Raw genomic sequence first — 27753 nt, 5'->3', positions numbered from 1 at the left:
TTTAGCATCCCTTATTATCCTAGTCTCTGGCCTAGAAAGAGTAAAGCTTGCTAGTTGGACAGAGCCAGGAAATGGCATCCTCAATTAATAGCCATTGTTTTCTTAAGGAGCCTTATTTCTGTAATTGTTTCTCCCCTAACAGCCTCCTTTGATTGAACTTTATGCACTCAAGCAGGCTAATACCAAACAGGTAAATGGAGGTGTGTATATTTATAAACCCCCAAGACATCGAACTCCCTCATTCTTCACAGGCCCCAATTCCACCCAGGGTCTGCGGGCTCTACCGTAATACAAATCTCACTAGTAGTCCTGTCATGACAGTCCACAAGCAAGGTTTGAATTGAGAAGGGACCAGGGGAAATTTGTTCCCATCCTCTCTCTGACAATATTTAAATGAATTAGTTCAATAGCTGTCGGGAGAGGATTCAAAAGGAAAGCAAGTTCTCTTGCTATCCAAGTCCTGTGGACAAGTTGGGCGCTGTAGCTGTACCCAAGATGATTAACTCCCCTTCAGTTAGAGCCATTGCAGGGTCAAAGGTAGCATCGTCTGGCCCCTCAGGGAGGGAGCCGAGCCCCAGGGCCCAGCAGGTAAGGGCGCTGGCTGCGGGGAGGCGGGGCCAGGCAGGGGAGGGGCGGGGCCAGGCAGGGGAGGGGCGGGGCCTCTCACCCTGGCCCGGGGCGGCTATTTCCGCAGGGCCCCGCCCCCTCTCAGCCTTCCCGCCGCCTGGGGCCGGGTTTCCAGCCGGACCGTTTATTCAGGGCGCGCCGGCCGCCAGAGGGGGGGACCGGGAAGTCACCATGTCGAGTCTGCACAAGAGCAGGTGGGGGGCCGGGGCCCGCCTTCCCCCATCCCCGGGTAGGGCCGGGGCCCGAGGAACCCCTGGGGAGCGGGGTCCGGCCCTGAAAGCGGCCCCCTCCCGGAGCGAGGGGCTCTTCCGCCGCGCCCCTCCTTTCCCTGGACGCTGGTGTCCCCCCCAGCCCGCCCCCTCCCCCGGCACATCCTCCCAGTCGAGGGGGCGCCCCATAACTGAGCCCTGGGGCAGGTGTGTTCTGGTCCCTGCACCCTCCTGCGGGAGAGGGGCTGGCACAGCCAGGGGGAGGCTGCTGTGGGTAAGATCCCCCCCATCTCCGGGGGTGTGTGTGTGTCTCTGCTTGCGGTTGGCGGCTTTCAGCAGGGGGTGGGCTGAGGAGTGAGATACTGGGGTGGCTTCTCGGGGGGGGGGGCACTTCAGAAAAATGGGCGGGGGTGTATGCGTCAAAGTGGCGTCAGCATATAGACCTGTTATATGTGATTCTGGTCTGCCAAGTCCGGGTGGATGAAATGGGGCAGTTGGGGTGCTCCATAACAAATGATGTTCCTGCATAGGGCAAAATATCTGAACCAGAGCACAGCGTTACAGCCCATTTGTGATGCGTGGCTCTGCATTTAACGGAAGTACAGGCTTTCTCCTCTTTGAGTGCAGCTTCACTAATGCAGTGTTGTGGAAATGCTGGCACCAAAAATTAGGGGTTTTGAGGCTTATTCAAAGGTTCCCTAAAGCTGGAGTGTCCCAGCCTTTCAGTATCATTGTAAGATGGGAAACTTCAGTACCTAGGGAAAGTCTGAGGTAGGCGCTATTACATACGGCTGTTTGCTTTTGCAATCTGCCTCACTTATTGTACTTGCAACTGAAAAGCAGTTGTGATTAAAAAAATCCTTATCAGAACAAAAGCAAAGTATGTTTTTGTAACTATTTACAATGTATGTCATGTGGTGTAAGTGCCCTTGAAATAAGTAATCTTGAGTGCAAGCCAGGGATGAGATTCTCTCAGTGAGAGACATCACGAGCCTAAACTCTAGAACTATACAGATTTTTAATAGTAACTGCCTATTCTGAGTGTCTAGGCAAGTCCTCAGTGTATATCTGTTACGTCTAGCTGTAACAGCCAACGGGGACAACATGGCCGGAGCTTTGATGCCTGGCTGGCAGAGGTATTTGTGCTGTGATCATTGCAGGAAAGCAAGCTGCAATATAACTCTGATACCTTCACCTAATCACCTGACTCATCCTTGAGCCTGTCATCTTTATATAATTTGTGTGTGTGGCCATACTTCTTTTGTAGGATTGCAGAATTTCAGGATGTCCTTGGGGAACCCAAGATTGTTCTGCAGAAGCTCCGTGAACTCTGCTTTAGTGGTAAGTGACTTCTGCAAAACTTTGTTGCATGGGCCGCCACAAAGCTTCTACAGCAAGAATGTCCAATCCAGGCCTATATTGACAGTTTGGTAACAGACTTGGTTGTTGCGCCTATTTTGCTGTAATAGATTTGAGCTAGTTGCAGATACTCCTTTCAAGATGGAACACTGAATGATGGGGCCTGTAGTCTCTAGGCCTTTCAGCTGTGTTAAGTATGAAGACAACTGAGACATATGGTTTGTATTTTAGCCACACTTGGTCTGAAGGTCTGCACTCTGAGGCACTTGATACCACAATCATGAGTGTGGTGTAATGCCTAGATGGTGGTTCCTGAGATCTTTAACTTGCTTTCATCCAGAGCTGCTACTATCTTTCCAGTGGATAAAAATAATTTGCAATCTTAAGCATAAGATGTCAAACTCCACTAGATGATTAGCTAATGTTAAGTAAGCAAACCTCATCTGTGCTGCCACTAAGTTACCAGTGTCATAAATGTTTAACAAAGCAAGCATGTCACAAACCAAAGACTAATGGATGTGATTAAAAGAGTTACCAACTGTTTGAATGGTTTAGAGGCAATTTTAGCTGTGCAATATATGGTCTCTGAAACCTTCAGATGTGGGCAAAAAACTCTTCTTCCTTCTCTCTCTCTAAAATATCCACTAATTTCTCCACTCAAGACACCATCTGCATATTTCACCGGAAGCATTCCTTCCTTTGCTCCATAGACCATATCATTTTTTCCCTTATGCTTAGCCTAGTTGTCTTCTCTTGCAAGAGCCAAATATGCAAGTCACTTTTTACTTGCTGTATTAACCTTTTTTTGGTATGCCATAGAGCTTCTCAATATCTGTGTAAAACTCCTTGCCAGCTTGAAAAGTGCTGCCCTCCTGTTTGCTTGGTGACATCGGCATAAATGCTGCATAATGCAGTGAAAGGGCTGGGACTAACTTAATTGACTCTGCCTGATGTATTTCACAGGGATTCCTTTTGATGGTGGGCTGCGCTGCCTCTGCTGGAAGGTGGGTTTTGCTTGGGGCTTTTCTTGTCTTCTGTAAGTTACCCTCTGGATTGTTTGATTCTGCAAAGTTTTGTGCGTTTAAAAGCAAAACAGATTGGCTTAACACTATCTAAGAAGCTACTGTAAATCAACAGCTCTTGGTTGCTGAACAATCAGGGAAATTTATTCTAGCTAATCTGAGATGACAGTAACAGACACACTTGTGCGGGGGGAGATCATTTGGGCAGGTTGTTGGGTGGGTCTGTACAGCTTTGGTGCATCTACAGCACCCGCTATTACACCCAGTGGGGTTGAGCTACTGGATTTGCTACTTAAGTGGAAGGAATTTGCTATGCCTTTTTGCAGGGTGATGTTAAAATGTATCCTCCAGACACTGATGGCTATAACTTGATAAAGTACCAGTCATTCTTCAGGAAGATTCCATCTTCCTCAATGAGCCAGTTCTAATTCCAGTCACCCCCCCCACCAATTTGTTTCACTGAACTTCTAATTGTTAATACCTTCTGCTTCAAGGAGTAATGTGTATGTTCCTTCTGTCCAGATCCTCTTGAACTACCTCCCTGTGGAGAAGGCCTTATGGAGCACCTTGCTGAAGAAGCAGAGGTGATGATCTCTGTACTTTCCAGCCCTAATACCCTTGTGGCATAGAGGCCCACCGCTTCTTAGCTGTCATTAGCATCTGAAAAAATATTCCGATTTCTAAGGGAGCCTGTAAAATTAGCTACTTTCGTGTGGAAGGAAAAAGTATTGTTCCCCCCTGTTAATTCTACAGACTGCCCCGGAGGTTAATGTGATGACCTTTCACAGTTGAGCTGGAATTCTCAGTAGAAAAGGTCAAGTGCTCCACGTCTGAGCAGGGGGGCACAGAGGGATCTGTCTGGGTTCAGGCGGATGTCTTTTTCGTTTTTTGTATTTTATCTTCTGGTTTCTAACATGACTTCCTCCTCTCCTTGTTAAGGGAGCTGTATTCCCAATTTCTGAAGGAAATGATTATTCAGCCTGGGATAGCCAAAGCCAACCTTGGTGTCTCCAGGGAGGATGTGACCTTAGAGGACCATGTAAGTATAGTTTGGTCTTCATGCGGAGGGGAGTTCTTGTAAGTTTCAAACTGATCTTGGGGTGATCCTTGGTGATCCTTCCTGCTGGCTTAATAGAATAAAATATTTTGAGAACCTAGGAATGGGGCGCTGAACCCTTATGAGGGTGTCTGGCTCAGTGACTTCCAGACTGAAAAAAGCTGTAAAATACTGTCCTAGGGTAACTTATCCTTTCCTTTTTCCCTTTCCCACTACCATCCTCAATGAGATGCTTGACCATGCAATAGACTTCAAATGGGAATAAAGGATCAATACGATTAAAGGCTCAATGGAGGGAGGTCACAGCATGGAGCTGCTAGCAAAATGAATCTCTTCATTTACCTGTGAAATCCTCTCCATGGACAGAAGGCAAAATGGGCCAGTCTGAAACCAGAGTATAAGAGAAGCAGCATTGGCTAGTGGTTAGACTACGGGATTGGGAATCAGAAGACTTTCATTCCCAGCTCTGCCACTGATTTGCTGTGTGACTCTGGTGGTCACGTCGTCTCCCTGTTCCTGTTTCCCCTCTGTAAAATTGGATTAACAGTAATCCCCTTGGAAAAGTGCTTTGAGAGCCACTTATGAAAAGGGTTATTACACTGAAGGATCTTTTTTTTTTTTTTTTTTTAAGTGGTCAGAGGAAAGTGCAAAGTGGGGTAACTGTTTACACACCTCTTCTCCTACCCCAGCCTCTCCTGTTAGTAGCCAGTCATCTGTGTCAGTTTGATCTTTGGAAGGGTTCATACTGTGCCTGGCACAATGGTTCCCAAACTAGGGGCGCGGCTTGTTCAGGGTAAGCTCCAGTGGGCCGGGCTGGTTTGTTTACCTGCCGCGTCCGCAGGTTCATCCGATCGCAGCTCCCAGTGGCCGCGGTTTGCTGTTCTCGGCCAATGGGAGCTGCAGGAAGCGGCGCAGGCCGAGGGATGTGCTGGCCACCGCTTCCCGCAGCCCCCACTGGCCTGGAGCGGTGAACCGCGACCACTGGGAGCTGCGATCGGACGAACCTGCAGACGCGGTAGGTAAACAAACCAGCCCAGCCCGCCAGGGGCTTACCCTGAACAAGCCGCGCCCCTAGTTTGGGAACCCTGGCCTGGCATGTCTGTGACACTCTGAGCTTTAACTTATTTGTTACTATGACCTTTGAAGTTCTTGGAATGTTTGCTTTTTTTTGTGTGTGGTATTTTTTTCCCATCACTCAAATGCCTTTCAGATGAGTGTTACATTCCATTAGTACAGTTTTGGAAAGTCCTGTATCTGAGCTTGTCTTATGTGTATATTGTGATTTCCTATGCTTAGTCTATTCCACACTTCCCCGGTCTTGGGTAAACTTGCATCAGCTAAACTTTGCACTAATCCACTCAAGCTGGTAATGTTTCGTCAGGCTTCTCGGAGTTCAGATAATCATTACACTGTTATCACTGTGTTAACTATGCAATGCACATATACAGTGACAGTACCTCTTGTAGCGGTTAATATGGAAAATCTCCCTCACACTGATTGGGGCTGTAACCAGAATGCCTGTTAACACAGGTTAGTGAAGCCTGACTGCAGCAGTGAATCCACTAAAACAGATGAGAATGGATTTGGGAGAGTCTGCTCATACTGCTCTGCAGTGGTTGAAAGTAACCACATAGTCTTCACTGGCCTACCAGATGTGTGCTGACTCATTTGAGGTGGGCCAGTGCCCATAAAGTGTCAGCTGCCCAGAGAAAGCACCCCCATCTGTCTAGCAAATCAGGCTTTAAACATGGCTCTCGCTAGAAAGGCAATAGCACAATTTTCCTGATCAGTGTAGGCAGAGCCAAAAGGCCTCACCTCAGCTTTCAGCAGTGACAGGCTCGCTTGTCACTAAAAGATGAACTTGCCATGTTTTATGTGATGTCTTTTTGTGCAGCCACTCAATCCGAACCCAGACAGCCGATGGAACACTTACTTCAAGGACAACGAAGTGCTGCTGCAGATAGACAAGGATGTCAGGTGTGTGTAAATAGCTGGTCTCTCTAGAGGGGAGGAATAACAGTGCAGTTTACGTACTCGCTGCATCAGGAATACAGAATATTTCATGTTATCAAGCCCCTTCTGTTTCACATGGCACCCCTCTGCTTCTAAAAACCCCATTTAATTTGGTTTCCATCTTTTTCCACCCCAGGAGGCTGTACCCTGATATGGCATTCTTCCAGCGCCCAACTGACTACCCTTGCTTGCTAATCCTGGACCCCCAGAATGAGTTTGAGACTCTCCGCAAGCGGGTGGAACAGACGACACTCAAGTCACAGACAGTGGCACGAAATCGGAGTGGAGTCACAAATGTAAGATCTGGCAAGGAGCTTTCCCTGTGCTTCTGGGATGTGGGATGAGCATGTTGTGATGGGGGTGGGGGAAGGTGCGTGCACTTCTGTGGCACACTTGCCAAGATGGTTGCCAGGCTGGCTTGTTAAAGAGACTCTGCAGTTCTTCCTTATGCCACCTCCATATATGGTGTGGGTTCTTGTATTCCTGCAGGAGGGTGTTGCTTCTCCCCTTTCTCCAGAGGGATGGGCTTGACTGAAGAACACTTTTTTGATAAAGTTTTACAGCTTCAAGTCTCTCTCACTTCCTACCTGCAGAGAGAGGCTAAAATCACCCTGGTTTGTGGACAGGGTGCTAACAGTTACACGTCAAGTTGGTCCTGTCTGTAACTGCAACAAATGTCACAAGCTCAACAGTGACCCTAGATGAGTCCCCCATATCCACTCACAAGGAAGAGTACACATGGATAGCATATAGTTCCAGGCAAGGAAGGGTGTCACTGAGACATGGAGAACTTGAACTGCTCTCTAGGTGGAAAGGAATTCTCCTTTCTGTGTGTGTGGAGCTCCTGAAATTTCCTGCTCACCCAACAGGTTTTATTTCTCTTTTTATTGATTACATTGGTTCTTCTGTACTGTGCTGTTTGGCATGTTTGACAGCACAAAGGGAATTGAAGGTCGATGTGCTGCTTTCTCTTGAATTGGTTTTTGTTCTGGCTTCTGTTGGAACAGAATCTTCTCTGTTGAGTTCACTGAGCTCCAGGGGAAGTGTTCACAGCTCTTGCCTCTGATTTATGTGTTCCCCTGGATGGGCAGTAAGGGACCAGAGGGTTTAATAACAGAGGACAAATTGATCTAGTCTCCCAGAGCCTGAGATGTAACAAGCTGATACGATTCATATACTTGAGACAGCATTGTAGTCAGCTGCCATTTATCTCCCTTATTCTCTTCTGAGTGCAAACATCACTCATAAGAACATAAGAGCAGCCAGATTGGGTCAAACCATAGTCCATCTTGCCCAATATCCTGTCTCTGACAGTGGCCCATACCAGAGGTTCAGAGGGAGTGTACAGAACAGGGCAATTATGGAGTGAGCCACTCCTGTCTTCTACTCCCGGCTTCTAGTAGTCGGAGGTTTAGGGTCACTCTGAGCATGGGGTTGCATCCCTGACCATCTTGGCTAACAGCCACTGATGGACTTATCCTCCCTGAACTTGTCCAGTTCTTTTTTTTTAACCCATTTATGCTTTTGGGTAGGACAACATCCCTGGTTAGTTGTGTGGAAAGTATTACTTCTTGTTTGTATTAAATCTGCTGCCTGTTCATTTAATTTGATGACCCCTGGTTTTTGTATTGTGGGGAAGGGTAAATAACACTTCTCTATTCATTTTTTCCATACTATTTGTGATTTTTATAGACCTCGATCATCTCCATTTATAGCTTTTGTTTTTTGTTTTAAGCTGAACAGCTCTAACGTTTTTAGTCTGTCCTTGTATGGAACTCAATTTATACCCTTGATCATCTTTGTTGCCCTTTGTAACTTTTGCAATTCCACTATATCCTTTCTGAGATGGGGCAAACAGAACTGGAGACAGTATTCAAGGTATGGCACATAATGAATTTATAGTGTCGTTATGATATTTTCTGTCTCTTTCTATCCTTTTCCTAATAGTTCCTAAAATATTGTTAGCCTTTTTGACCACTGCTATGTGTCGAGGGGAAGCTTTCAGAGAACTAATTGCAGTAACTCCCAAGATCTTTCTTGGGTGAACACAGCTAATTTAGAATCCATCATTGTGTGTGTGTGTGTGTGTGTGTATATATATAGATAGATAGATAGATAGTCGGGGTTATTATTTTTTCCAAATATGCATTACTTTGCATTTATTAACATTGACTTTCATCTGCCATTTTGTTGCCCCATCACCCATGCTCATACCTGCCTAGCGCTGCTTTCCCTACATGGATGCTGCACTTCCCAGCATCATTCTAGAACAGATACAATAGCACTAGTGACTGATGAATACCTTGCTAATGTGACAGATCACTTCTCTTCCTGCCTCTCTAATGTAGCAGTCTTCTCTTACATGGACATTGAGCTTGTGTTTTTGATTCAGGGTAGCTGTCCACTGCTGAATTAGCTTATTTGTTCTTGGAAAAGACTTGCCAGCCTGGCTTCCTTTGTATTTTATGGCAGTAAGTCTTACAACTGACTGGGCCACCATCTGGATTTAAGGATTAATTACTGCCTGGAAAGGGCATTTGCTGTTGGTTACTGGTTATCTGGGGGAGCTGAGTGCCTGAAGTTAAATTCCTGCTCCATGGAAAACTTATTGCCTATACAAATTGGGTGCCCAGAATAATTTTTCTTATGTGTTTACCTTACCCTTCAGGTGAGTTCCCCTCTTAAAACATCTGCTCCGAATTCATTGAGTGAGTATGAAGTTCTGCCTAATGGCTGCGAAGCTCACTGGGAAGTGGTAGAACGAATCCTTTTCATCTACGCCAAGCTGAATCCTGGGATCGCATATGTCCAGGGGATGAATGAAATAGTGGGGCCTCTTTACTATACCTTTGCTACAGATCCCAACAGTGACTGGAAAGGTAAGCAGTTAGTGCCTGAGTGACTTACACCATTCCTGGCAGCAGTTGTTGCAGGGAATGGTTATCAGAGCAGCTGTGGAGGAGACTGGCAGGCTCTCCCCATACCAGGTCCCTGATGAAAGGGGGTGGTTCTGAGAGAGTGCTTGAAAAGAGCTTCCTGGGAAGTATGGGAATCCTCTCGGATGCACTTCTGTGACAGCTTGGGAAATCTGGCTGTCGAAAACGTATGAATACTGGTTTTATGAACTGTCATTATGCTCCATGTACATCAGATCAGCCATTTCCTAACGGGGACTTTCAGGTGCTTCACAGATCCTACCTAGAGAGCTGTTAAAGGAACATGCAGACTCATTAACATTTACTATGGCCTTACAATGAGTTGGCTATAGGGATTGGCTGAACTGCAAGAAACCAGTTTTTCCAGTGGGTAGTAATCAAGCAACAGATCACCTGAGGGGACATGGAGGGGCTGATCAGGAAGGTCACATGACAAGGTACTGGAAGGCTTGGGAGAGCTGATTCTAGCTTTCAGGAGATAGGCAATTGGACTGCAGGGTCCATGCTGCTAAGAAAGGTGTTAGACATGGGGTCTGTAATGGAGTGTGTGCCTGCTCAGTCCTAGCAAGCCAAGAACACGTGGGACCCAGTACCACAGGCTGGTTAGTTAGTGTCTAGCAGGGGAAACTTATCAAGGTTGCAACAGCTTCCTTCCGCACTTCTGTTATCGCTCCTATGTGTCTTTTTCAGAACATGCAGAAGCAGATACATTTTTCTGCTTCACCAACCTAATGGCTGAGATCCGGGACAACTTCATTAAGAGCCTGGATGATTCTCAGTGTGGCATCACCTACAAGATGGAGAAGGTTTACTCCACCCTGGAGGAGAAGGATGTGGAGCTGTACTTGAAACTGGTGAGGAGTTAGACATTCATCTTGCACCCCTCATTGGAACGAGGAATAAGATGGGTGGTGGATCTTTTGTCCTATTTCCAGACAGAACTTGCTCTCTCTCTTATTTTGTAACAGTGCCCAGGTAGTACAGTGAGGGCTGCTTAGAAGTGGTTTGATGCAACTAAAGAGCTTTTGTTCTCAGGGATAGGCTGTCTTGAGAGTGATGCAGGGTTGAGTATCTACAGGACAAACTGCTCTTGCCACATTGAGCATCTAGCCCAGGTTATATTGATGTAGCAAATACTTTGGCCTCTTTTTAGAGGTGGAAATCTGTAATTTATTTACTCTAAAGCTGCTAACTGGGGCAGAAAGAGGTGATTTGCCCAATGTCTCTGGCCATCTGGGTCAATGGCTTAGCTGGGAGTGGTGAAACTCAAGATCTCCTGAGTCTCTGGACTCTGCTTTTGTCGTTAGGCCAAACACACATGCTCTTGCAAAGTTCCTTTTCAACACTGGAATTAGTTTTTTTCCCCAGGGGGAACAAATTCCTGTACTTTACCTCCATTGCCATCATATGTCCCAATAGCATTCACTTCATAAATTACAGTGAAAAATTATGACAGCTCAATGATAAATCAAAACTTGGTAATAGTAATGCCATCCTGTATATGTAATGTTTCCTTCCTGTAGCTCCCTTCCTCCAAGGATCTCAAAACACTCTGCAAACTCCTCCTAACACTCCTGTGAGGTGGATAGAGGCGGTTGCAGGTCTTATGGAATGCAGCAGTTGTCTAACAGTACAACAATGCAACACAAGTTTAGGAAGGAAAGTGTAGAATATTGTTTCTAAATGAAACTGCAGGGAGAACTTATGGGAGGCAGAATGTAGTTATGAGAGTTGGAATCTGGTGAATATTAGGCTTCAGCTGTGTGTGTGTGTGTGTGTGTGTGTGTGTTTAAAAAAAAAAAAAAAATTCTTAATGACTTCAAGTGGTCGTACTCTGTCTTCTGTCAGCACATTGTCACACTCCACCATGCTGGTTCAGGGGGAAGAGTGTCATCTACTTAGTCACTAGCACCACTTCCTGCAGGCCCCCAATAGATGTTCCGTAGAAGTCTCCCATCTGTAGAGCCCTGCAAACTTGCAGATATCTGCTTTATATCCGCGGACCATGTTTGCGGATCGCAGATCGATGCGGATCCAAATTTTGTATCCACACAGGACCCTACCTGTAATCTGAATACTGAACTGGCTTGATCTTGCTTAATTTGTGAAATATATGGACCACAGTAGAAAGTAGCTAAAAGCTTTGAGTTTCAGTCTATTGGCTGCCAGTATAAACTGTGTCTGGAGAACTCTGGTCTGTGTGATTTTTATGCTAACCTTCCAATAGCCTTCTAATCACTAGGGGATTTTTAGAGTCATTGAAAGGAGAGGAAGTACTTCTGATCTAAACCCTTAGGAGAAATGAGGGGTGTGGGGCTTTTTTTTTTTTAAAGGAGAAATGAAATTGAATTAGCTTAAATGCCGGAATTGCAATTTATGAAAGTACGTTCCATGACTTAGCAGGAATCATGCCCAGGTTTCTATCTGAGCCATAGACACGTGTATGGAGAGGTGTCCTTCAGAGCACTGTAATTTGAGGGGGTGGTTTTATGGAGAGGCTTTGAAAGGAGACATGGCATAGTATCTCATAGCATGAGGCTATCAAGAGACTTTGAAGCAGAGAGGTGTAACTGTAAAGAACAGGCAGACTTCTCCATATTGCATTGCAGGACACTAGCCTATAACCAGGTTACTAAGAGGATGCCAAGGAGGCAGTGAACATCCATCTTTCTTTTCCAGTTCACTACAAGCAATTAATTACTGACTCTGTCTATCCAAAAGCAAGAGCAGAACATCAAGCCCCAATTCTTCGCCTTCCGTTGGCTGACGCTGCTGCTGTCCCAAGAGTTCCTGTTGCCAGACGTCATCCGTATCTGGGATTCTCTCTTTGCCGATGACAACCGCTTTGATTTTCTATTGCTTGTCTGTTGCGCCATGTTGACGTGAGTGCTGTGACAGCTGATGCTGAGGATGTTGACTCTAGTGTGCTCTCCCCTGCCCCACAATTCACAGCTTGTTTCCTAAAGCTCAGTCTCCCCCATGCTGGGTAATGTAAATATGGGCTGTGTGTTCCTCCACCCCATTCTCTGCTTGAATCCACAGATATAGGTGTCTCTCTTGAACGCAAGAGACATGCGGAGGGGGCTCTGGTGAAAGGATGTAGCCATTCCTTCCACAATGGCAAAAGAAACAGGGCCCTTAAGGAAGGGTGGGAGGCATGTGGTGAGCCGTACGCACCTTAGTGACTGACTTTTGGGATGTTTTTGGACAAGGTACTAAAGAGGCAAAAAGTACTTGGATTAACATACTCTCTCTTTCAGACTAATCCGAGATCAATTACTGGAAGGGGACTTCACTCTGAACATGAGGCTGCTACAGGTAAGTACAAAAATACATCAGGTATGGGGAGGAGGTGGAAGAACTCTTTAAATAGGAGATTGTCCTCTTGTACAATACTTGGATATGATCCAGGCAGCCCTTCTGGAATATAGTTACCAACCCTCTGCTGATCATAATGAAACCATTTGTTTGAAAAATATAAACACTTAGCAAACTTCATGGTGTGCTATAAGATCAAGCATTAACTTCTACTGCATGCTCCCTTTAATTGGAAAATCCAGTAAAGCCACTCCTGGCCAATAACTCTTAATAACAATACTTCTGTTTACTGGCTGTGCCTTTCGGGTGTTTAGGCTTCTTGGGATCGGTCTGATGCTGCTTCTGACTGTTTGCTCCTCTAACAGCAGCCTTTGCCTCCATAGCTGATTTGCAGAAAGTGGCTGTATGGCTACCTGTTCCTGGCTGTTAATTTGCTCTTTCAACTCCAGTTATAAATGCTGGACATCTTGCCACTAGCAGTAGGCTCAGTCCCTGCCCCAGAATAGAGGATTCCTTCTCCTAACTCCTTGGTCAGTCTAGTAACATGCTGGGCCCATCAGCTGCTCAGAGAGCAGCATTACTTTTAAAATGTCTCTTAATTAGGAGTCCCTCAAAAGAGGATGAAAGGCCATGTGTTGGAGGGGTCCTGATTAAGAGAATTCTAATGTATTACATACAATAAAATATTATTTTGGATCCTTGCATCCTTAATACAGACTTCCATAATGGAGCTAGTCATTGCATAAAGCCAACTTAACCCCACATTCAGGACTACCAAAATAATCTAATGTCCTGTAGGTTGTACAAGACTGATCAGTTACAAAACATAGAAGGAAATTGTTTACTCCAGGTGACTTTAACTATGGAGGTAACATCTAATTTATAAACACCAGGGCATCCATTGGGCTGGCCAATGACCTTGCAGAGAGTCTCTGCCCTGTTAAAAGGGAGAATAGGTGCAACAAACATTAAGAAAATAAATCAATCCCTTTTTAATGCAGGATTATCCCATCTCTGATGTACGCCTGATTCTGAAGAAAGCGAAGGAGCTTCAAGACTCCAAATAGTCCATAGGCCTGGCAGTGTGCGTGAGAGAAACTGTGCAGTAGTGTATCCTAGGAGACTCCTTCCTATATGTGGTGCGTCGTCAGAGCTCCTACAATCTCTGCTGGGCATTTGGTTTTGTGTTCCAGTAACTGGCCTTCTTGAAGACTTCCTTCTACTCTATTAGGTCAAGGACTGCCTATTTCCCCAGCTAGTCAGGTCCTGCACTCCGGGTTTTCCTAATCTCAAACAACTCCACACTGCCTGAGCAGTGCTTTGTATTTTTTTAATGACTAAGTTTGGGAAGATGGAAATTGTTTAGCTACATATCTCTCAAAGTCTTATGAAATGAACTTTTGTGATCATAGCATTATGGAAGCATGTGCTCATGCACAGGAACTTCTGCATTAGGGGAAGGGACAGGCTGGGACCAGTGGGATTTCGGTGAGTATAGAGAGAAGAACGTCTCCATGTAAATACAACATGTCACTTTGACATCCTGCATCCTGCTAGTTTGAGTAGCTGCTGGATTTTGTTCCTTTCTGTCTGCATTTTACCATCTCTTTTGGGTGCACAAAAAAAGTCCAGTTTCCTCCTGGTGAGTGGCAATTGTGGATTCAAAACAGCAGAGTCTCTTCCATGGGAAAGAGACTTTAAAAAGCTGGGATGGGAGAATGCTATTGCCGCTGGCTGCTTTGTGCAGTGAGATTATTTGCTCTCCAGTAGAGTCTGCCCCAGGATTGCCTTATCAAGGAGTTGTCTCCTTGGTGCTGAGTTTACTTGGAAGTTGGAACTAGATTTGTGGTTTTAATCAGTGTAGTTCAAATAAGTCAAACAAGCCTTATGTTACAGCCTTAGAGCAGGGTCCCTGCTGCTACTGAGACTGCTCGTCTTGAGCTGTGTTCAGTGCCGCTTCTATGGATCATGCTTCACCCTAATTCAAAGGCAGGATATCTAACTTCAAGCAGGCTCATGAAGTACAAGGGAAAGGCCTCCAGTCCTGTGCTGCAAACATAGGTGTCTTCAGAGGAGACTTATTAATAGGGATAATAATGGTTTTGCTCTTAAACTGTTTTTGCATAATATTACCCAGAACACTCCAAGCCTTCTATCTAAACCTGGATAAGCTCTAGTCACGTAATCTTCATGTTGTCCTGTGGTATTCTTTGCTGGGAAGTGACTCAAACTCACAGATCAGATTAACATCAAGCCAATCTCTGGATGTGATCTACTGGAGCAATTCAGTGGGAATACCTGGTCCCTTGTGAGAATCCCCTTCCCTATGGGCAGTTCCTAAAGGAGGGAGAGCCATGTGTTGTGGGGACAGTAATACAGAGGGGGATATTTATTAATATACTCCATTCAGATACAAAGGATCCGGCCAGGTCTGCATAAATTGAGATTAGTATAGGGTAACATGTAGCCTGCAAGTAGTGTTGGAATGATCAGAACTCCTGACCCACAGTTCGAGTCAGGGTGATGGCTATGGAAAAAACTTGAGTAGCTGAATATTCCAGCTGCTGGAAGAGCTCCCAAGCAAATGCTAACCGGAGGTGCTTTACTCTCCCCGTTAGTGAAGTGCTGGATCATCTCTGCATAGCTGTTAATGTGGGGACTGTTCTGTATTTATTTAAGTGTTTTGCATTATGTCTCTTTTATTAGAGGTCAATTTTTGTGCTTTCTCAGAGGTCTGCTCACCCTGCTGATGAGACCTAGTAGCAGACTAGCCATAATTGTACCATAACTGGGGGGTTGTCAGCCTTCAGATGTCAGGTTCATGCTGTGTAAAGACTGGTCAAAGTTCTGTGTAGCTTAGTGAATTTCTAGAGGGACAGTTTATTTTAGCAGCTCTGATAGTGCCTGACATTTTTATTCTCGTACTCCTGTGCTGCTTCGGAGTAGCAGTTTCTGTGAACCAGAATAAATGTGCCAGTAAAAAGGATGCAGCAGAGTCTTTCTGCTTGGAGGTGGAGATGGAATTTTAAACAAAGTGGTTGATGGCCTCCCCTTTTACTGAAATCCTTCCTATGGGATAGACTCTTTCCCATAAGAAATGGGGCGGCTGAGAGAATACCATAGCTCTCACAGTTTACGAGCAACGATGGCTGCTCCCCATGCCTTTTAATCACTGTCTCTCTGTTGGGCAGCGGCTGTTCCAAGAGAACATGTGATCCATCTACTGAGCTCCCCTGTGCTAGAGAGGCCAGTACTAACTAGCCTTTTGTAATTGTAAAGACTATTGCTGCACACAGGCATCGAACTGGATGATCAGGCCCTTCGGCAAAACTCCCTCTGGAATCATTGAGGCTTGCCTGAATAAGGACTGTAGGATTGAACCCCAAAAGTGGAAAACTTATCCAAAATGCTCTGGCTTCAGAACTGCACAAGATGTCCTCCATTAAAAGTCCGCCCCCCCCCCGCCCCAATCATTTATTTATCTGAAGCTTACACATGGTCTTTTGAAATGTTTCATGGTACCTGGGCTGTGTGGATCACACTTGCCTTAAAAGGAATCCACACACACACACACACACACACACACACACACACACACACGTCAATATGGTGATAGTCATGGTGTGTAACTTGTTTCTTTTAATAGTAGATGAATAATGGTGGTAGTCAGAAGAGAAAAATCTTTAATACACTCTGAAATGCTATGTAGGTTTCTTTACAATACATTCATTTGCGATATCATAAATTAGGTCTAAAAGTTAAACTTGTGGGTAGATTGTTTTTCAATGCACGTGTTCAATAGAAACCCTTTACAACTGTAGGGGAAGTGAGAATTTATTAAGTTTCCTCTTTGGATTTAAATATTCCCCTGCTGTGTCTGCAACTCAAATGTTGCAGCACTTTGTTGGTGTATGAGAACTTGAAAGTGACTTTGACTATCCTCTCTGCTTATTCATTCTGAAGGAAGTGAAGAAAGCAGGTGAATGGCATGAGTGGTGAAGAGTTGATCTGTTAAAAATTTCAGATGGTTGTCAAGGAAATGTCTTTTAAACCTGACCACGTCCTTTTTAAAGAAGGGAACTAAAAAAATTCAAATGGTAACCTGGTTTAGGGCCAAAGCCAACTTCTGCTGAAATCAATCGAGTCTTCCTGTTGGGAGCTGGATCAGATGTTTAAGGAACAGCACCACAGACATGAGTGAAGAGGCCTGGAACTGATTCAGTTGTGTAGCCTTCTGCATTGCTGTATGAGATACTTGATTTTGGGTCTTGCTGCTGTCTTCAATCTCCCAGCTGGCTGGGATGCACTGCTTAGGACCATGTTGTAGAGTCACCACACACATCCTGTCCATTCATCTTAAGGAGCGACGAGTGGTTCTAAATGGAAATCTCTGGATTGGGGTGGTGGTTGTAACTGAGGATGAGAACGGAGAGCCTCACCTTTCAGTAAAGGGTTACAAATGGCACCCCAGCAGAAAACAAATGGCAGAGATGCACCTTAGATGTCTCCCTCAGAAGAAGCTTGTGGCTGTCAGCCCAGACTCCTTAGTTTTTGCTGCTCATTTTGATTAAACTCCATTTTTGGGGGTCTCCTCCTGTTTGAACATCATAGGGCTCGAAGATTTTATTTATGATGGCTTAGTGAGTTGGAGCTGAACGTCTGTAAACGAAGGAGAGGTTCTCTAGTTGACAGTGAAACAAAAGGTGTGACAGCATAGAAAATGTGGGGAGGAGAATGAGGGGAGCTCCCATTGTAGTTCCCAAAGTCAAGACTAGAGAATGTGTAACACGTTCTGATACAATTTGTGAGGCTGTTTGTTTGTTTCCTACTTGAAAAGGCCTCTCTTCATTAGTAACCTAGATCCCTTATTATTCTTTAAAACTGTGGGCGGTGAAGGGTTTGCTGTGTTGATATTTGAAGGGAGGGAGGCTGTTTAAAGGACTCGTTAATTTTTTCCAGTGATACTCTGAGGTTATAAAAACAGCTGACTCATTGTAGTATGGGGCTTATTGTCCGCTTTATGGAGCAAACAAACACTATTAGTTGGGAGGAAAAAATTTAACTGGGAACCTACTGTCAGCCCTTCTGATTAGTTACCCTAACCCTCATTCCTCAAATCATTTTAAAGCTGGACAGTATTAACTAGCCCATTGTCTGGTATCTTTGTGCATATAGTGGCTGCCACAGACCTATGGGATAGGAGAAATCTGAGGTGGGATTCATGTCTCCATAGCCTTCTCTGTGACAGGAGCAGCTGTAAGAATTTTAATGCATAGTTGATTTAAATCTCACAGGTGGAGGTTTAAATACCTTAATTACTGAATTCATTAGCTGCTAACTGTATACAAATAACTCATCAAGAGCAGGATCATTACCACTTTGGTTGAAGCTTTTCTCCATCAGGAGGAAAGGCAGGAAACTAAGCTGGATGGTTCAAGAGATGGGGATTGGTCATAAGGGAGAAGGCCAGCACCCTGTGCCCTCATACCCTCTCCCTGGAATCTTGTAGCCTTGGTAACTGGGAGGAAAAAGGAAATGGGATAGCAAAGAGTATAATTCTGAGGTTGGTCATCTTTGTCAGGGAAAGGTGGAACTGTTTTTTTCAAAGCAAGTGGTGTTGGCTAGATTAACTTGTCGCTGGAGTTTTGAGGTCCAAGCTTGAATTATTTACAGCTCAGCAGTGGGTGGAGTGAAAGTCAGAAGCTGCTATAGGTAGCACAGTGGTATTCAGGAGTACAAGGGCTGTTGCTCCTTTTAACTGAGTATTTGGTGACTTTTTGTATGTTTTAGCCATTTAGAACTTTTTTCTAAAATGCCCTTTTGCAACAGGGCAAATCTGGTGATTTATACAAGTTCAATTTTTTTCCTTTGGCTGTTTAAAAAACAACACACACCTCTCCAAAAAGGTATGGAGAACACATCTGTATGTCATGCTTTTTCCAGTGTTTAAAGTGCTTTTGTTAAACATGATTGATTTTGATGAAGTTCCCTTCAGCTAAACAGAGGGTTTTGTAACGATGTTATCTGCTATCCATAACAATGAGACTCCCCCTAGCCACAGACTGTGCTCAGAGTTAAAGCTGCTACATGTGATATATTACAGTATTTCTAAATGCCCTCTTCTATAGTAACTGCGAGGGACGAAACAACATGTGCTAGTTGGATGTCAGTAGAACTAATCTCAGTCCACTGTATTCTGGGAGTCTGTCAGTAGCACAGGGTTCTGCATGTATAAGCTAAATCTACCCACCACCACTGCCTTATTCTTTTTCTTAGCAAGATTATCCTATTTGGCTTGTTACTCTGAGCCTTCCTCTATCTATTTCTGCAGTACGATGGTATCTAGTGGGATAGGGAGTGGTGGTGGTGTGTTAAAGGAGGTGGTCCAAACTTGAATTCACAAGGCCCAGAGTGTATCCTCTGATTTATCTACAGGGAACATGCTTAGCAGGGAACAAGCATTTGTAGAGAAAGCTGTTGCTTGGCAATATTTCGGAGGCTGCACAAATGTTCCTAACAGGAAGGCCTGCTTGGACCATATTAGCTGCTGAGGGTCACTGACTTTGCAGTACAGATCTAAGCATCACTGTACAAGCCTGGACAGGTAGAAGCGAAAGCTGTTTTTCTGTTCCCCACCCCGAACCCCCAGGACAGTTGCCACAAATCCAGTGGAAGGAACATGCTGGTACCTCTAACTGAAGAAGGGAACAAAAGATCCCTGATATACAATGCCATATTGAAGGCTAGGAGGTGGATCCTTTACAACACAAAACTGGTCCTGCTGTTTATTACCTTTGCTTTTTATTTCTATAACTTCTCCCATGAACTACAATTATCCATCTGTAATGTCTGTAATTCTTTTTTTCATAAATGCTGTTCTGTTGATTTGTCATAATAAATATTTTTCTTTGCAAATACTGATATGATCTTTTTCTTTCCCACAGTCTCCTTTGACAGTGTCGGTACAAAGAATTGTCTAATGTTTGGGGGGGGGGGGGGGGGTCAAGCTATTCATGGTGTGAAAGTGGGCTAAAGAAACTGAGGTAGGAAAAGAAACTGTTGTAGTCTGTTTATGCTTTAGGATCTGAGACAGAGAGGAGATGGACTCTAACAGATCTCATCCAGCTCTAGCTACAGGTAATGCATCTTAGGTTCCTTGTAAGAAGTGAAGTTTTCTATACTTGCAGAGAAGAACTTGAGAAACATGCCCAAGTGTATTTCGAATGGGAATAGAGGAGAAGGCTAATCTAAGGAATCCACCATTTATTTTATATCTCCATTTGAACAAGTGTGGTTGTTAGTACTAGTTGTATAGCTGCCTCACTACTGCCTCTAGGTGCGGACTTGGTCTTCTGAACCACTGTACTAAATACTGATTTTTTTTTTCCCTCCAGCCACTGCAAATGGGTAAAGGGAGGCACAGCTGTGAAATGACTTATACCTAAGGCTACGACTTAGTCACGGATTCCGTGACTTTACCGGGCCTCAGTGACTTCTTCAGCTGTCAGTGGCTGAAGCCAGGGCTGGAGGCGCCCCCCTCGCAGCTTCCCAGAGCTATGTACCCCCCCCCATCCTCCCCCTGCAGTTGGGGCTGTGTGCGTGGAGCTGGAATTCTGTGCCCCTGCCCCGCAGCTGTGGCCAGCTCTGGAGTGCGGGACTACATGCCCCAACTGTGGCTGCTGGAGCCAGGGGAGGCTCAGCCTGTCAGTCCCCACCCTGTCACCCTCCCCAGCCCCCCGTTATTTTTAGTAAAGTCACAGCCCGGACAGGTCATGGGCTCCCCCTGAAATGTTGTTTGTTGCCCATGACCTGCGCGTGACTTTCACTAGCAATACCTGTGACAGCATCTTAGCCCTACTCATGCCTATCCCCAGGCTCCAGTAGGGCCGGCTCGGATTGTTCCTTATTAGCCCGGCAGGGAGCGCGGGAGCTTCCCGCCCCAGGGCTCAGCGCGTTCACTCTTAAGGGGGCGATGCTTCCGCTGGCCCCACCAGGGCCTTAGCGGGCAGGGGCCTTGCACGGGGCCCAGCCGCGCGGGGGCCCTGCTGGGTACCGAGTCTAGCACCGGCCTGCACCCGGCTGTGCGGGCAGCTGCTCCCCTCAAGCCGGCGGCTGCGGCTCCGTGCTCTGGCGGCGGCCCCTTTAAGGGACCGGACGAGGGAAGGTCGCCGCACGGCAGGCAGCGGCGGCGGGGCCCAGCCATGCAGCGTCTCCGGGGCAGCCGGTGGCTGGTTGCCGGGGCCTCCTTGGCCGTGGGGGTGGGGCTGGGCGCGGGGCTGGGGGGCGGGAGGCGGCAGGGCGGCGGCCCGCCCGCGGCGGGTTTGCTGACCCGGCTGCCCGTGGTGCCGGTGGTGGCGGCCGCCGACCTCTCCCCGCCGGTGCCCGGGGGCGCGGCCCGCGGCGAGCTGGCCAAGTACGGGCTGCCGGGGCTGCCGCAGCTGCGGAGCCGCGAGTCCTACGTGCTGTGCTACGACCCGCGGAGCCGCAGCGCCCTCTGGGTGCTGGAGCAGCTGCACGGGGCGGCGCTGAGCGGCCCCTCCGACCGCGCCGCCTGCGACTTCCAGGAGGACGAGTCGGTGCACGAGTATCACCGGGCCACCAACGCCGACTACCGGGGCAGCGGCTTCGACCGGGGCCACCTGGCGGCCGCCGCCAACCACCGGTGGAGCCAGAAGGCCATGCAGGACACCTTCTACCTCAGCAACGTGGCGCCCCAGGTGAGGAGCCGCCGCCGCCCCGGCGGACTGACCCTGAACCCCCGGGTCCCATAGCACGTGAGGGGGGCCCCGCGCTCACCGGGGGGCTGGCACCAGCTGGGTAGCGCTCCCCCTCTCCCAGCGTCCGGGACCCGGGTGTGGCCCTCCCTGAGTTCACAACCCCCCAAAGCCAGGAGTGGGTTAGGAAGGAATCCTGAGGTCTTCTAAAAACACTCAGTGCTGGGTTGTTTTTATTTGCCTTCATGTTTTGGGGCTTTAGGGGGTCGCTTTTCAAGCCTTTTTCTGCAACCATGATGGCTAGAAACTTTTTTTTTTTTTTTTTTAAGGGAAGCTGAGGTTCTTATGTACTCAGATGACTCCAAGAGCTGGGGCTTTAAGGAAAAACAGGGGGAAATGTGAGAGTTGGCAACACTGTCAGGTTCCTCCCCTTAGGTGGGGGAGAGGGACACCATCAGACTGAGTTGCCCTGCTCCTCTCCAGGGAAAGGGGGACTGCTCCATGCTATGTGAGCAGAAATCCCTCTCCCACTGACACACACTCTCAACATGGGTGACACAAACTCTGTGTGTTACTCATGTCCCTGAAGCCTAATTTCATCCAGCAAACTCTCACACAGTGCAGTTCATTCTGGACGTAGCTGTACTTTTCACAAGGGTTAAGGGCTTTCCCACTTTCTATTGCTTGAGTGACCTGCTCAAACATTCTCACTCTCCTGAGAATTACTTTTGCTCCTAAATCAAGGAGTGTATGTCAGCACCTTGCACTTAAATCCTAAAGTACAATCTTCTGGCAGGCCCTTTTGGAATAAGCTCTCCTAGATCAACTTTCCCTGAACTGATGGTAGAGAATCAAAATCACAGAATTTGACCGATGCTAATGTTCCTGCCAGTAGTGTGACTTCTTATTCTGGGCTATGAGGTGTTTGTTTTCCTTAGTCAAGAATTTGATGTATTTATTATGGGGCCCTAGTCAGCTATCTTGGGATGGTGGCCCCCATGTGGCCACCTAAGATCCAGGATCTTCTTGTCCTTCCTGTTACACTATTTGTGGTTAGGTAAGCAAACAAAGACATAACTTGCTCCAACTTATCATCCATTGCCTGGAACATTTGCTTATTATCAAGCCCCTCATCCATTGATGGTTTCTTCTGACTTTCCAAGTTCTACCACCTGTATTCCTACCTTTCTTTCGCCCTACTGGCTGACACGTCCCCTTTCTTTGGAGAGTGATTTCTTGTTGGAGGTTAACTTTCTACCTCCCAACCCTAGCTCAGCTTTTTCAGCCTCCAGGGCATAAATGCTGCCTTGCTGGGCCATTTTTCTACGCACTACTAGTGCCTTCTGGACTAGAGTGAACATTTAGCTCATGGGGGTTTTATGTGAATCTAAATCAACTCTGTTCTTTCTCTGACATAGGTTGGTATCTTTTCCAGCTACAGCTGCTTCATATGAGGGTACTGGTCTGGATTTACAACACCACTAGCATTGAAGCAAACCCACCTCATTTCTCCATAGAAAGACCTGTTGGTGTCATCCTTACAAAAAAAAGCTTGTAAACCAAAGGGCAGGGTGTATCTATGCATAGTAGTTGATTAGCCCAAGGCATGATTTTTCAAAGTTCTGGCTGCTGTCTAGGGATGGGGTTTGTGGTTAATGTCCTCTTTTTAAAAAAAACTAATTTTATCATTTTCTGAAACACCTTCAAAATTTGCTAGGGAAGTTTTGACCATAGTAATATGCTCATGAATTTTGAGCTCCCTCCGTATAGGAATCAAATTGATCAATATTTAGCTTCCTCAAACAATTATTTTCCTTCTGGGCCTTCAGGTATGGCGTGCCCTTCCCTGGGAAGGGTTCTCTCTATCTGAGGACTCCAGGAGCTGCAGGGGTCTTTTTAACCTCCACTTAAGAGTACTCCTGACAACTCATGGTTCTTGTCCTCAACCCTTCTACATTCTGCAATTTTCCTATCCAACCTATTGTTTGTCCCTCTGAAGGCCTCAGCCACTTGATCTATTTCTACCCATAAACTGTCTACATCAGGGGTCGGCAACCTTTTAGAAGTGGTGTGCCAAGTCTTCATTTATTCACTCTAATTTAAGGTTTCACGTGCCAGTAATATATTTTAACGTTTTCAGAAGGTCTCTTTCTATAAGTCTATAATATATAACTAAACTATTGTTGTATGTAAAATAAATAAGGTTTTTAAAATGTTTAAGAAGCTTCATTTAAAATTAAATTAAAATGCAGAGCCGCCAGGACCCAGGCAGTGTGAGTGCCACTGAAATTCAGCTCACATGCCGCCTTTGGCACGCGTGCCATAGGTTGCCTACTCCTGATCTACATCTTGCTCTAACCTCTATTTTTCCTCTCATAGTTTAATCTCTTTCCTTTGACCAATTCTCTATCAATATTCTGTTGAACAGAATGGAACCACAAGCATTATAGGAGACAGGATCTTCCTGCAGTATAGTACCTGCTGCCACATCTTTAGTGATCTGGCTAAGGGTTTCTTGTAACTGATCGAGATCTTGTCTTCCCCATTTTGACTGGTCAAACCTCTCTATCTTTCTAGTTAGATAGTTTACAGTGAAGGAAGTTACCTCAATTTCATGTTTCAAATTAATTGGCTGATACTTGTTTAGGGACTGGAATTAACTAACAATCTCACAATCCAAATTTATCCCTATGTCGGTACCTAGATGGCCACCATCAACAGTTACTAATGGTAAATTTCCCCACCTAGACATGCCAGCAGAACTATACTGGTACAGCAGTCATATTGCTAGTTGTCCACAGGGGGAGTTATACCAGTACACTTATTCTGGAATAGGAGTGTCCACATGGGAAGTTGTACTGGTATAGTTCTGTGTAGAGAAGCCCTGAGTGCTTCAGAATCTTTAATGTATTTGTTGTCCTAACATTCCTGAGATTGGGAATAATATGCTTCCCTTTTTACAGATGGGGAACTGAGGCATATAGAGACTACCGACTTGCACAAAGTTACACAGGAAGTCTGTGTCAGAGTGGGGAATAGTTCTCCTGAGCCCCTGGCCAGTACCAGGACTGAGAACTGCTGGATAAACCTGCCTCTGTAGAGAGGATCATCTAAATTAGCTCAAGGGCCACATGTATTTCCTACCAAACTAAGGCCCTGATCCTGCAAACACTCCCATCTGTGCATAGCTTTACTCATGGGAATAATCACATTGAAATAAATAAGATACTTTCACATGTAAAGTTAAGCACATAAATAAGTGTTCCCAGCAGCCTGAAACTTTGTCTCTGGCCAAGAATTAAACCAAAGTGACTTCAGATATACAAAGCATTTCTGTGAGATAACTCAGGTTTATGCTTCCCAAACAGTCATGCTGAAGATGATTAAAAAACATCAGATAAAAGTTTTAAACTACCCTATAAACAGTGTGGCTTAGTAAATAGAGCACTGGTCTGGGAAGCTAGAGCCCAAGGCCAGTTGGGACCACTACGATTGAGTCTGACCTCCTCTACAGATAGAAACATTCAGACTGGCTTGCATCTTCAGCTTCCAGACATTGCATCTTGTTATACCTTTTGTCTGGTAGATTGAAGAGCTCATTACCCATATTTGTTCCCCCGTAGGTAATTATAGACTGTGATCAAGTCATCCCTGCACCTTCTCTTTAAGCTAAATAGATTCTCAGCTCCTCACCCCGCTCTCAGCACTCTGGATCCTATTCCTGGTTCTGCCACTGGCCTGCTGGCCGACTGTGGCAAGTTACTTCACTGATCCCTGCCTCAGTTTCCCTATCTGTAAAATGGGGGTGATTATACTGAACACCTTTATAAAGTGCTGTGAGATATACTGATAGCTCTCTCTTCTATAGCGCTTATTATTTTTATTATTAACTCAAGCTGGAAAAAGCTTAGGACATATAGGGGTGCATGGGAAGAGAGAACAGAGCTCAAACTGACTTACATTCTTGACTTTTTCCTGGCTGTATTGTGTTTGTTTTGTTTCTAGGTTCCTCATTTGAACCAGAAAGCCTGGAATAACCTGGAGAAATACTGCAGGAGTTTAACAAAGTACAACAAGAATGTATATGTCTGCACTGGCCCACTCTTCCTACCCAGGTAAATACCAGAGCTGGATTGAAACTGATCTTAAAACATGCATCATACAAGGAAATTAAGATGGGCTAAGAATGTGACTTGTCTTGTCATGCTCTCAGGATAAAGGTCAGAAATAGCAATACAGTAGATACTGTTTTAAACACTCCCCCAGTTTCCATGTATGCATGTAGGGATTTTGTGGGCTAGTTTGTTATGCTTGGGATTAGTTTATACATTTTTCAATTGAATAAACCCTTGAAGGGACACTATCAGATTACCTGGGTAGAATTAAAAGGGAAATAATTTATGTTCCTTCAGTGCTTTCTTTCTGCACTTAGTTTGGAAGAGTGACAGTCGCTTAGGGCTGGTCCACACTAAGCCCCCAGTTCGAACTAAGATACGCAACTTCAGCTACGTGAATAACATAGCTGAAGTCGAAGTATCTTAGTTCGAACTTAAAGGTACTTACCGCGGGTCCACACGCGGCAGGTAGGCTCCCCCGTCGACTCCGCCTACTCCTCTCGTGGAGCAGGATTACTGGCATAGACGGCGAGCACTTCCGGGATCGATTTATCACGTCTAGACAAGACGCGATAAATTGATCCCAGAAGATCGATTGCTTGCAGCCGAACCAGCGGGTAAGTATAGACGTACCCTTAGTCATCTTGCGCTGTACTTCATAGTCACTTTTACAGTCTGGTTATCTTGTCAGATCTGGTAATAATAGTGCCACAAGTGCATTAGCCACAGGCTGCAATAAAGGGCTAATCTAGCCTCTTGCATAGTCAGGTTTTCCAAATAAAGGTATAATCTTTGGCTGCAATGAACCATGTTTAGAGGCATGAAGCGCAATCACTTGAACAGACTCAGTTAAACAAGGACCACATTAGATATGGTGATGGGGAGTGGAATGTGTTCTGCAGCATATTCATTCCTGTTTCACTGTGTAAAGGGTCTCCCAGATTAGCTGGGGGTCTAGACCCTGCTACAGCACTTGACAACTTTAAATCAAGAACTGATGTCTTTCTAAAAGACAAGTTTTATACAGGAAACACTGGGTGAAATTCTAGTCCTGCATTATGCAAGAGGTCAGACTCGATGATCATAAGAGCCCCTTCTGGTCTTAGTTATGTATATATTCATCTATAGCAATGGAAGACACAATCTGTGCCCTGAGGGGTTTGTGCACATGAGTACTAAGTAAGAGGCAGCAGGTAACAGTCTTGTTCTTTGTGTAGGATGGAGGCAGATGGGAAGATGTACATCAAGTACCAGGTGATTGGCAAGAACAATGTGTCAGTCCCCACGCATTTCTTCAAAGTGCTCATCCTAGAGAAGCTCAGTGGAGAGATTGAGCTGCGTTCCTATGTGATGCCCAACAGCCCGGTGGAGGAGACAATCCCACTTGAACGTTTCCTGGTTCCTATTGAGAGCATCGAGCGGGCATCGGGGCTGCTGTTTGTTCCTAACATCTTGAAAAGAACAAATCGTTTACAAGCCATCACTGCTGGACGCAACAGCTGAACTCACCCAGGGGATTGATGACAGGACACACTATGGGGGTGAAGGTATCCAGTGGAAGGGACTTAAGTTACTACAGTTATTTATCAGGGGTATGTATGGGGTCAAATTTATTCTTCCCCCCCGGCTTTTTTTTTTTTTAAATGGTCTAGGAGCTTTTCATGGGCCTGCAATTAATTAATAGAGTTGTCTGTTTCCTGAGGAGGCAAATACCAAAGATGTTGTACCCTAAAAATGGCTCCTGGAACTTAATAAAAAGTCAGTGCAGTATTTAAAAGTGCTTTCCCCACCTACTTCTATGCTTGGCTCAATGGGTGTATCTCTAGATGCTGCCCACAAAGCCCCCTGGACTCAGTCAAGAGGACACCAAAGGAAATGCTCTTACTGAGCTATATGCTTTTAGAGTATGAGGCACAGGGAAGCCACTTCGTTCTCAGGATTAACTTAATTTTGAGGGTGACTCTTAACTGTTCTCCCTGTGGAACAATGCATTTTATGCCAGTTTCACTAATCCATATTTTGGATTTTCAGTGAAAATTAGTAGTTTCTTACTAACAGCCAGTACTGTGCTGGTAGACTGAACTCTTCCAACTATTTCTCTGGTCCTCCTTGTTTTAGCTTTCAGACTTAATGGACTCTGCCTGTCCTTTAATGTAAGTGGGTTTTAAGGTTCATGATTTCAGGTATGGAGCCAACTGCCCTCAGGAAAGCTCAATGCTGTCTTAAGAGTGAGGACATCAGTGAAGTTCCATCCTTGGTGGCTGGTGTGGTGGCTTATAAGGCCCATGATCCTAAAGGACACTACACTTCCTGTAAGCAAGTTAACATTGTAATAGCAACAGCCTCCTGCCAAAACGATTAGGCTTGACTCTAAGCGGCCATA

General features: G+C 45.7%; 2 protein-coding genes across 3 annotated transcripts; both read left to right on the top strand.

Moving 5' to 3' along the window:
- Positions 1 to 781: 781 nt before the first annotated feature.
- Positions 782 to 13608, top strand: TBC1D13 (TBC1 domain family member 13). Of its 2 annotated transcripts, XM_065418880.1 has the most exons (12): positions 782 to 821; positions 2104 to 2177; positions 3159 to 3199; positions 3740 to 3801; positions 4157 to 4256; positions 6169 to 6251; positions 6424 to 6583; positions 8956 to 9166; positions 9914 to 10077; positions 11945 to 12105; positions 12484 to 12541; positions 13543 to 13608. In XM_065418880.1, the coding sequence occupies exons 1-12, from the start codon at positions 799 to 801 to the stop codon at positions 13606 to 13608; spliced, it is 1203 nt and encodes a 400-aa protein (XP_065274952.1). In that variant the 5' UTR covers positions 782 to 798. The 2 variants fall into 2 exon arrangements, with proteins under 2 accessions (XP_065274952.1, XP_065274953.1); XM_065418881.1 differs by lacking the exons at positions 8956 to 9166; positions 9914 to 10077.
- A 7134-nt stretch (positions 13609 to 20742) lies between these two features.
- Positions 20743 to 27137, top strand: ENDOG (endonuclease G). Its single transcript, XM_065418849.1, has 3 exons — positions 20743 to 21258; positions 25261 to 25370; positions 26588 to 27137. Exons 1-3 carry the CDS (start codon positions 20743 to 20745, stop codon positions 26871 to 26873), a joined length of 912 nt encoding a protein of 303 aa, XP_065274921.1. The 3' UTR covers positions 26874 to 27137.
- Positions 27138 to 27753: the final 616 nt, after the last annotated feature.

The sequence above is a fragment of the Emys orbicularis genome, chromosome 18, assembly GCF_028017835.1.
Source record: "Emys orbicularis isolate rEmyOrb1 chromosome 18, rEmyOrb1.hap1, whole genome shotgun sequence".
In the NCBI taxonomy this organism is placed as follows: domain Eukaryota; kingdom Metazoa; phylum Chordata; order Testudines; family Emydidae; genus Emys; species Emys orbicularis.
The sequence above is the reverse complement of the archived record's forward strand: the minus strand, read 5'-3'. Positions and strand labels throughout refer to the sequence as shown.